The sequence below is a fragment of the Phaethon lepturus genome, unplaced genomic scaffold (assembly GCF_000687285.1).
Source record: "Phaethon lepturus isolate BGI_N335 unplaced genomic scaffold, ASM68728v1 scaffold17125, whole genome shotgun sequence".
NCBI classification, from domain to species: domain Eukaryota; kingdom Metazoa; phylum Chordata; class Aves; order Phaethontiformes; family Phaethontidae; genus Phaethon; species Phaethon lepturus.
The window spans coordinates 10,659-21,733 of record NW_010542813.1 but is presented as its reverse complement, the minus strand read 5'-3'; the positions used below and the strand labels follow the sequence as shown (position 1 = coordinate 21,733).

At 48.8% G+C, this 11,075-nt stretch overlaps 1 protein-coding gene across 1 annotated transcript; it reads left to right on the top strand.

Moving 5' to 3' along the window:
- The first annotated feature begins 746 nt into the window (after positions 1–746).
- NUDC (nudC nuclear distribution protein) lies at positions 747–8,661 on the top strand. Its single transcript, XM_010288160.1, has 9 exons — positions 747–761; positions 1,136–1,213; positions 3,477–3,677; positions 4,150–4,233; positions 4,547–4,660; positions 5,090–5,284; positions 5,890–5,973; positions 6,288–6,406; positions 8,088–8,661. Exons 1-9 carry the CDS (start codon positions 747–749, stop codon positions 8,137–8,139), a joined length of 942 nt encoding a protein of 313 aa, XP_010286462.1. The 3' UTR covers positions 8,140–8,661.
- Positions 8,662–11,075: the final 2,414 nt, after the last annotated feature.

Below are 11,075 nucleotides of genomic sequence, written 5' to 3'. Positions count from 1 at the left end.
GTGCACGGGAGGCACGTGTCGTCGGCCCCGCCCCACCTCCGAGAGCAGCGCTAACGGCCCAGGCCTGCGCCAGCCCCGGGGAGCGCTGAGGCCGCGCTAATTAATTAATGTGATGCTTAATGAGGGGCTGAGGAGCTCCGGCCTCCGCCCATACCGTGGCCTTGCACGCCGGCTCCTGCTGCCTCCCGGCTTCCCACGTGTGGGCCCCCTACGGTCGGTCAGGCGGAGGTTTCGATGTGCGCGGGCAGCGCCCGCGCCGGTCATGGCAAAGCAAAACACCGCAGGGGAGGACCGAGTCCTTCTGTCCCACTTTCCCAGCACAGCCACCTGGTAGCGGCCTCCTGAAGCCTGATGGGTTTAGACTGGACCACGAAGCATGCTCGAACGTGAACGTGGTTCCCCTCCGGCTCTGCTGACATCCCTTCCGCTGTGCTGACCCGTGCTGGGGGGTTCAGAGGATCCAGCTGCTGACCTGTGGGAGGGCTGGAGAGTGTGGGAACATCCCTCCCAAATGGGGAAATAGTGCTAATAACAGCTCTTTGTGCTGTCCTGAGACCTCTGAAATACCAACAAGGACATAACTCCTGGGAACTAAAGGAAAGATAAGCCAAGTCCACTGAGAGTATGGATTTCCATAGGGGTGTTTTGGGGGTGCCAGTTTATAAACTGCTAATTCATTGGCAGTATCTGGCAGATGGCTAGTGGGCAGCGAACAAATTTTAGTCTTTTGTAAAAATAAAGAGGCCATGGAGCTGGGGAGGGTGAGTTTGCACACAAACCAGTACCCAAATTCCTGCCTCAGATGGGTCTAAAGAACAGTTTGGGATACTGGAGTAGGTGTACCCCCAAGGTGACCTGAGAGTAAACTGCTTGTCCTTTCTTCATGTAAACTACACAAATGCCCTGTCTGAAAACTGGGAATCCAAGAGCTGGATCTCCACAAAAGCCACTGGATATTTTCTTTGGGAAACAGCCACAGGGCTGATTTCAGTATGATCCTGGCACAGACACAGAGGGGGAGTACAAAGAATAAAGGCTGCTTAAGTGACATGAGGTGGCTTGGAGTGAACTGGTCTCATTGCTCTTTTTTTCTCTCCTCTCCTTCTCCCACCCCCCTTTCTGTTTCCTCTACCAGCTTGTGAACACATTCTTTAGTTTCCTGAGGCGTAAAACGGATTTCTTCACCGGTGGAGAAGATGGCGTAGCAGAGAAGGTAAAACCCCCAAATCCTCAAGTTTTTGTGTCTTCTAACATACATGCCACGCATGTCTATGCCATGCTAAGACTTCCCTGCCTGAATAGTTACAAAGCATTATGGTGTACTTGGGGACTAGCAGCCCATGATGCTGATGAAATACATCACTGAAACAAGGTAATAACAAACTGCCCCTATCTGAGGTGAGGCACACACCATTGCTTGTTCGAATGGTATCGACAGTGTGGTTTTTTTGCCACACTCTGGCCAAAGGCTTGTTTGAAAAGCAAATCTGCCAGACACACTGACTTAACGGTGACAGACACCGCGGTGTTGATAACCCCAGGTTACCTTGTTTGTTCCATCTCAGAAAAAGCGCAAAGTCCACATCTCTGCACATGCAGCTGCACCTTTGTCTTGGGGCTGCCGTACCTGTACGGAGTGGTGTGCTGGGGAGCAAGCCTGGGGGTCTGGGCAGCCTCTTTGGCAGCCTGAGCATCTCATATCCAGCAGGTATTCCTCACCCAGCTTGAGAGAGTTGTTTCACCGTAGGGAAATAAAAACCATAGCATTCAAACATGAACGGAAGGTTTCTTTTTTGTACACACTGGTATGGCAGCTGTTCCTGGACTACTGGAACTCCGCCAGCAAAGCAGGCACTGCTGCCATGTTGAATGTGTTAGGGCAGATGTTAATTGCTAACACAGTGTGTAATGTACTTTGCCTAGCCTCTAAAGTGGCAAAACTAAGGAAGGTAAGGGGTGGGAAGGAGGATGGTTTCAAAGAAAGAAAGATTAAGCCTACTGCTGTTTTTCTTAGACTAGAGAGCAAATCTCCCCAAATTCCTGGGGACTGTATGCCCCCAGGGAGGGAAGCCCGAGGTTGCATTTTGGAGATGAGCACTGGCTGGTGCTTTTGTGGAGATCCTAGTTACTGTTGTTGGCAATTCCGTAGCAAATCCCTGTCTGTGCCTGTTGGAGAAGTGTTTGTGTCCTTGGGTGGTATCTGTTAAAATGCTTTATGGTGTTCTGAAAAGCTGCTCCATACAGAGTCCCTGACACCATAGTAACCACAACAAAAATTGGAGAAGCTGCTTCCCCAGTCCTGCTCGCCCTTTTGGCATCAAAGAGAAAGAGGAGAGGGTGGGAAAGTCGCCGTCTTTTATAGGGTGGCATTTGAGAAGCCCTTGTGTAGAGTGAGGGGGGTGCAGTGGTACGTTGAAAGAAGTGCGGCGTGTGCACACTGACAAGCTCGGGCAATCTAAATACTTTGCTCACTGTGGATCATCATGCAGTTAGGAACAGAGGCTGGGAGATGCACGTCTTGAATTCTGTATCCTAGGAGACACCGGACTCACGTTGTGTAAATAAATCTTGCTTTCCCCTTTAAAATGAGGCAGAAATACTTGGTGATTGGTTACAAAACTACAAGGCATGGACGCTTTGAGTTGCTCTGGAAAGGTGTTGATTCCCTCCAGAAGTTTCAGGGATAGTTATAAACCAGGAAACCCTCATCTGAGAAATCTCTCCAGCCTGATTCCTTTTCTCAGGTTCTGTCTATATTGTTTTCTGGAGCAGCCTTCAGTTCTCATACGTGCCACATTGCACAGCGCTGCTGGCATTATCGACCACGGGGCAATTGCTCTGGCTTCCTGCCTGTGTACTCAGCTTTCCCTCTGAGCAGTACGGCCGTTTGCATCAGAGACCTTCAGATTTTGCTTTTCATAGTCACAACCACATGAGAATTTGGAATGAGGTTTAAAGGAAAGATTTATGTAGGAACTTGCCCCTAAGTGCCAAACACTGAGCTTTTCAAATGTTTCTCCTCTAAATCATGACGCTGAATCTATCTAGTGCCTGGGGAAAAGCCATTGTGGGAAAGGTCAAAAGTAGGTACAAAAACTTGGGGCCAGGGTCTCCATTCTTCCAGCTGTCCTAGATGTACTGAGTAGCTGTCAAATGGCTGTGCTGGGTATCTGCTCATCCTGCTGGATGTGCACAAAGGCCAAAACAAATGGAGAATTTTTATTCCTCTATTACCTCTATAGAAACACATTCCCTGTGTAAGGAAGAACTACGAAGGGCTACATTTAAATATTTTGAGTTTTGTCCTACTCCGGATTTTCAGTCAAAAGACTAGAGTGAAAATGAAGAGAAAAGTCGCAATATCTGTACGACTAACAAATGTTCTTGTGCTCCTCAGTAGACAGTGAATTGGCTTCATTTGGGTTTGAAAAAGAGGTGATTTTTTTAAAACCCTTTGATATGTTCCTGTCTTTCAGCTGATCACAGATACCTTCAACCATCACAATAAACTAGCGCAGAAGGAGCGGAAAGACAAAAAGGCTCGTCAGGAGGCAGAGCGGCGTGAAAAGGCAGAGCGAGCTGCAAAACTTGCCAAAGAAAAGCAAGAAGCAAACGAGCCAAAGATTAAGGAACTTACAGATGAGGAAGCAGAAAGGCTGCAGCTGGAAATCAGCCAGGTGAGAGCTATGTCTGGTGCCTGCAGGTACCATCTAGGTAGTTTCGTCTGTTGGCCTGCATGTAGCTCGGGTAGCAGTGAGTGGTTAAAAATGGCTCAAGACTTGTTCCTTTACAGTGTCTGGACCACCACACTGGTGTGCTTCAAAATTAAATTAGCCTACGCCAAACCATTGCGTTTTTATGTGTATTCTCCCAGAACGCAGCCTTTCTGCCTTCCAACAAGCACTTTGGTGGTAGCAACACCCTCTGCTACAGTCCTCAAGGTGTGAGGACCAAGGGATTCTTCCCCTTGGCAGTACCACTTTCCTGTAACACTGTTCTAAGGGCTGAAAATTCCCTGTCAGTCAGTCTAGGGTGCAGTTCCGAGTCCTGCTCTTCAGTTCCAGCTGAAGAGGCTGAGGCCATCTAGTGTCAGATCAGCAAGTTACACAAAGTGCCAACGCTGAGCGTGTTCCTTCTCTTTTTAAACAGAAAAAAGAGGTGCAAGGACAGATTAACAGTGTCCCAGTGAAACCTTCGGAGGATGAAGGTGAATCTTCGGATTCTAACAAACAGGTAAATCTCATCTAGAGACTTTATTTTAATCCAAGAGAAATAGGTTTCTGAACAACCGTGAGAACTCCTGTGAATGTGAGGGAATACATTGAGAATACACACTTAATTCCCAAAGATTTCAATGGGGTTTTTTGTGTTCTGTTTTCCTTTTTGTAATTATGTTTTAACAGAAACACCCATTCATTTTGGGCTAAATCTTTGTGAATATTAAATACGTGGCCTGAAATTCTTATAAAATCCAAGAACTGTTGTTACAAGTGATATATAGAAACTTGAAAAACTTCTTTCTTTACACTTTAAATTGGTTGCTTAGGAAACAGATGACGAAGAGGAAGATGAGAAGGACAAAGGAAAACTTAAACCCAACTCTGGCAATGGAGCTGACCTTCCAAATTATAGATGGACACAGACTCTTTCGGAACTGGATGTAAGTGTTGCCTTATTACCAGGATCTGAGGAATCTGAGATAGGGAATAAGAGCGGGTACTGGTACGAATGGTGGAGCTGATGCCCTGTATCTCAGTTGCCTGCGGAAGGTTTTTAGTTGAAATTAATGACAGCATTTGAATAGCTGGGAGAGAGCTTGGTAACTAAATAAAATTCCCAGAAGCTGTAGTTAACTTTGCCAAACCTGGGTCTTGTTTAAACAAGACATTACAATCTGGTTCCCTTTGAGGTATTTGCCATCCTGTTGCCAAACTTACTCTTGTAGCCTTGCTCAGTACCCAAGGAAAACGTGTGCTCTGTCTTACTCCGTTGAAACCAAGACAGAAAGTCTTAGAACAGCAGCATAAGAGGGTAAGGAGAGACTTTACTCACTGCTCAGCTCCTCACATCTGATCTTTGTCTGGTCCAGCTGGCCATCCCTTTCAAGGTGAACTTCAGGTTGAAGGGGAAGGACATGGTGGTGGATATCCAGAGACGGCGCCTTAAAGTTGGCCTGAAAGGCCATTCGCCCGTCATTGAGGGAGAGCTTTTCAATGAAGTGAAGGTGGAGGAGAGCTCCTGGCTGATTGAAGATGGCAAAACAGTCACCGTGCACCTGGAGAAGGTAAAGCAGAATGAATCAGGGACCATTCAGGCTTGTCTACCTCTTCCCTAGCGAAACAAGAGTCTCACAAAACCTGTGGAAGCCCTGGGCTTCGTCAGCTGAAACAGAAGAATGATGCTTACAATGTCAGTGATGCTATTGGAAGCAGAGTACTGCAATTTGCCCCTGTTTTCAGCCTAACTTCATGCTAATCCAGGATATCCAATCAGTTGCTCAGCAGTTCAAGAAATGTTGTAAGGAAATCAGTTATTTTAAAGTTGTTCCCTAATGGAATAATGCCATATTTTGACATTTGTTAGTGACATGAAAATCCAGGGACAGACCTTATTGCTGCTAGCGTCCCTCCTGGGCCTCTCCAAGTGATTTGTTTGTAATCCTGTTTATGTCATGCCAAATGTGACATCTGACTGCTCTCAGATTTCCCAGTTGTGGAAATTCAGGCTACCTAAAATGGTTAGGAATGAAAGTTATACCCTTTATCCATGCTCAGATTTACTGACATTTTAGAAAACTGTCAAATAAAGTTTGATTCCTGTAACCGAGACTTAAAATTCCTAGAGCAAGTCCAGTAAAAATAAAATATTTTTGCTTCTTCATTCCTTCAGATCAACAAGATGGAATGGTGGAACAAACTGGTCTCCACAGACCCAGAAATCAACACCAAGAAAATTAATCCAGAGAACTCAAAGGTAAGAACTTCCCCCATTTTACTGAGTGGAGCCTTTTCGTAAACGTACTCACCCTCTGTCACGTTCAAATTCTGTGTCCTTTGTTCTACCAGCGTAAAACCAGTACTGGGAGTACTGCTTCCTATGATGCTATCATGGAACATGAAACTTCAGATGAATGAAGCTGAGTCTATAGATTAGTGTTTGTATAAGTATTTCTGCAGCCCATGCACACAACATAGCGTAACCTCAGTGTATTCGTGTTCTCTGCAAGCAGGGTGTATGTATGGGTTGAGACAAATTATTCCAATTTTGATAGAAGTCCTTGCTTTCAGTTGTCAGACCTGGACAGTGAGACTCGCAGTATGGTGGAGAAAATGATGTATGATCAGCGACAGAAATCCATGGGCCTCCCCACATCTGATGAACAGAAGAAGCAAGACATTTTGAAAAAGTGCGTAGACCTCATTAATTTGTGGGTATTTGCTTTCCCAAGCCCCTCTCCTCTTCCTCTTTGACACAAATACGTGAGCAGAAAACAGCTTGGCCTTCAATCCTTTGTGTGTTCACATCTACAGTTACGTAGTCGTTGAATTGTTGGCCAGCCACCAGTGTCTATAAAAGCCCGTAGGGGTAGAAAGCATAACGGCAAATTCTGGGAATAGCCTAGCTCTGGAATTGTCTTAATCTGCTGATTTCAAGTCCAGAAAGCATGTTTGAGACTGGAGGTACCATCTGTACTGAACTTTAACATTGTCTTGATTGTTTTCTAATCTCCCTCTACTGAAGTAGCCCAGATAATCGCCCCTCCCTAGACACTCGCCACCAGACAGCTGTCTCCAAGCCAATGGCGCTTTTATGTCTTTATTGCCCTGTTTGGCATAAACGCACCTTGGCAGGGAAGTTACTCACGGAGCTCCCAAGGCTGTTTGGGAAGGTGTGGAAGCAATTCTGGGTCATGCAGCTTCTTCAGCAAGTGCAAACCCCCCTCTTATCTCAAGATTGGAAGGAGGATTTAGTGTAGCAGGCCTGACTCCTTTTCTTCCTTGGCTTATCTGTATAGCGGCAGAAGCTTCACTCTGATCAGCGTGCCGAGTACAGCGTAGGGTGCAGCTGCTGTCAAGCAGAGACCAGACCTCCTTAGTGCCTCTCTGTTGAGTTAGTAGAACAGGAGGTAGTCCTCTCCTCCAGGGGAGTCCACATGCAGGATACCTCGTCGGCAAGGTCACTCGTTCAGTGCTCTGGAAGTTTGGCTTGTGCGCAGACTGGCTGGTGAAGAATGGATAGGAAGTTTAGACTTTGTTCAGGCCAAAGTAGACTCAGTGACACTCAGGTAGGTCCTGATCTCTGCCAGTGAAGCCCTCCTGGCTGCTGAGCAAAGGACACTATTCTTACAGCACATCTTTCCGTGGAAACCATGAGATGAGAGCATGGAGAAAGACAGAGGCCGGCCCTTACTTGCACTTCGTGTGTGAATCCTCCTCATGGTTATGTGTTGTATCCCTTGGTGAACTGCAGGGCAGAGGAGGAAGCCAGGAGCTTCTGCATGCACTGATCACTCATTGGCACAGTGTATTGTTCTTGGAACTTTCTGATATGGCAACCTGAGTCCAAATAGTCCTATCTGCTGGGATTGCAGTACATTTGAAATCAGGTTGCACCTAGCCTGAAACCAGATTTCTCTGGTCACGTCCTTCATGAGTTTTCACTGTTGCAGCACTGGAGATATTCCTTATGTCCCCAGTAGTGCTTAAGCTAACAAGTTTGAGCTTAAATCATAATCTGCCCTCACAATCTCCCCTCTGCCCCACAATCAGTGTCATAGCTGCTACGTGTCCGTCCGAGAGGTAACAGTTAAAGGGTGTGTGTTTGATAATTAATAACACCCATGTGTCTGGACTTGCTGACCTTGATGGCTGGTAGAATTGCTGATACCACTGACCCGAGGAAAAAGTGTTTGTAGTATGGGGAGTGTGTCCCAAGGAGCTCAGCAAAACAGTCCCTGCTGTGGAGGGCATGGGGAGGAAGCAAACTTGATATTGCAGGGAGTAGGGATGCCATACCTCCCCCAAACAGAGCTCTTCTGTGGCTCCTGCTGACTCATACCCAAGCTCTTGTCTTTGTTTTCCTTGCAGGTTCATGGAACAGCATCCAGAAATGGACTTTTCAAAGGCTAAATTCAACTGAGCCCTCCCCTTCTCCCCCCTCTTTCAGTCAGCCCACTGAATGGGGCAGGATACGTGTTGCCGGATATCTAGGGATCCCTTACCTTGGGCAAGTAAACACTTCCAGCATCCCCACCCGAGCTTGCTGTGAAGGCAGCTTCATGAAGTCGTCCTCAGTTGTCCTGTGTTGAGCAGAATGCAAGGCCACAGAATCGGCCTGCAGCAGCTCTGGGCAGAGCCATCTGCGACACTTCCCAAATGGCAGTTAGGAGAGAAGGAGGGGTTAGAGCAAAAAGGGTGTTAGGGCTACAAGAGTCAGGTTTGAGAGGTTTTGGGACATATCCTTAATGTATGGTTTAGCTTAATCTCCTGGCTCTTCAGAGCTCCTAATCCACTCTGCCATTTCAGTTCGGCAGCAGGTACTCCTGAGTTTTTATTCCCTTCCCCTTGGCTTTCCTGCTCTCCATTGAAAATAAGGGCCAGTTTATTTTGTAAAATAATTCTCCTTCTGCCTCCTTGGGAAGGGTAAACACCAGTCTAAAAAAACAAGCTATTGCAGTAGAGACAGACTCTGCTCCTCCTTGCTGCTGCTTCTATTCTTGCCAGAAGTAGAACAGAGTGAGCCCTGCAGGGCTCAAGGGAGGGCTGCCATCACAGCTGGAGAGGTTGTCCTGCTCTCCTACAGCAAGGGAAGGCTAGAGAGCCTGTGGCTGTGGGCAAGGGAGAGGATGTGGGGGGTCTTTGGGGGTGCTGTTCTTGCTGGGAGTGTGTCTCCTGCCTTGTTCCAAGAGCCTCTCTCCCTGCTGACTCCTGATGGGCATCGCTGCGTTCTCTTCTGAGCTCTCGCTGAGAAGTGGCATTACTCTGCATGTTCGTATCTTTGTTAAAACTGCAGTGCAACATAAAAAAAAAAGTGGCACATTTCCAGGTAGAGCGTGTGATTTCTCCCGCAGAAGGGATCTGGCCTTCCTGTGCAGGTTGGGATGGGAGCTGGGAGGGGGCAGCACCTGCGAATGAGGGTGCTGGGGGGGCTGCTGGTCATGCTCCCTGCTCAGGGCTAATGTTTGCTCCCAGCTCCAGGAGACGCCGTTGGAGCTGTGTGTCTCGCTCAGGAGTGCTGACGAGCTCCATGCCCAGCTTAAACACTCGGGGATGACCAAGGCTCATTGCTCCAGGTTCCACTCTCCACGTAGCAGCGCGTGACTGCACTGAGGAAGCCACCCTTGCCCCAGGTCTCCTTTATGATGAGCTAACAAGGAAAGTGTGACAAAAGCCTGGGCTCCTGTCAGTCCTTTACAGGCTACCCCAGATCCCTGCTGCTGTGGTTCTTGCCTCTGCCACCCCAAACATTTCCATCTCCTACCAGAGGGAGCAGGCACAAATGGCTGAAAAACCTGCTTGGGCAAAGTCCAGCCTGGCATTGCACCTGGTGTGTTTGTTGGTTGGGGTTTGTTTTTTTTTTTTTTAGTAGTAGGACATTGTTTGCATTTAGTTTCTCAGTTTTATAGCCTCTTGGGGTCAAAAACCAGCCCCCACCCAGCTGAGCAGTGACCTTGTAGGGTAAGCAAGGACCCAGGTTAGGGCAGCTGCCTCTGCACTGCTGCATCCTCCCGCCTCTTCATCTTACAGTTCACCCCGCAGATGTTTGCACCCATCTGTGCTTTGGCACTGATAAAACAACAGGGTCTCTTGTGACTAAAAAAAAAAAACCAGACTGTGCTGGCTTTAAAGGTGCTTAGCCCTGGAGTGAGCATACCTGCCCGTGTCTGCCTGTGGGGCTGGAGAGCTGGGAGGGCAGAGCTGTTTTGGGGGTGTGATGAGCTTCACCCCATTCTCAGCTGTGTCAGAGCGCTGCTGCTGCTCCCTGGAGTTGCTGGAGATCTGGGGAGACAGCCAGGCTCTGCACCTGCAGCAGGATCTGCAGCCGGCTGCCAGCCCCTCCTAAGGAGCAAGCACAGGCAGGCACCGGGGCAGTAAATAGGGCCTGTGTATGCTTCATGGCCCCACCCCAAACCCAACCTGTAGCTTCATTATTTCCCCGTTACCACCTCAGCTCTGTAACGACACCAGAACCCGCCCCCCCCAGAGTCAGACCTGATCTGAGAACTGGCAGATGCCTGGTTTTTTTAGCAGCAGCCGAAGGATCAGCCGGTCACTGTTACACAGCCTGTTGCTCCCTTGAGTGTTACCAAAACCAAAGTCTCGGTGGCTGTTCCTGTCCTCAGCCCCTGCAGGGTCGTGGCTTGTGTGAGCCAGGGCAGCAGGCGCGGTAATCATGACTCTGAAACTCCCCAGTTTTCCAGTTCAGGCTGGCACTGGTCACTTACAGGAGGCAGGCTGCGTAGCGGCTGGGCAAAGACGGAGCTAAGGCAGAGAAAAGGCAGCAGCAGGAACCCCAGAGGAAGCTGGGGGAGATTTTTGGGGGCTGGAGGAGTGTGATTTTGCCTTTCATGCAGGTAAAGGGGAAAAGGCAAACAGCCCTGGGAGAACGAGGCCGTAACTGCAGCTCTGAACCCTCCGGCAGGTGAATGCCCGGGGCTCTGTTTGTGAACGGCGGTTGATCCCAGCACTATCCCTGGACTTCAACCCTTCCGGCCAGCGGAACAGAAGGTGTTTCTGCTGACGGCCTTGTCCTCTGCAAACACCCAGCTGCCACCGACTTTCCCTGGGCCAAGCTGAATCAGAAGCACCCTTTTGCTTCCGAAAGGCAGTTTCCCCTGGAATAAACCATGCCAGCGCAGCACAGCTCTGGTCCGACCAGCTGCAGAAGTCGCTTAAAGAATGCGAATCCTCACCTCAGCCTGAGTTACTGGAGACCACGGACTGGAAACGCCGGAGACCACGGACTGGAAACGCCGGAGACCACGAGGGACGTCGCGAACCAACACCCGTGTCAAGTCACCTGGAGAAGCCGTTTCGGTGCTGCCACCCGCTGGAGCCATGGCTCGCCCCCCACAG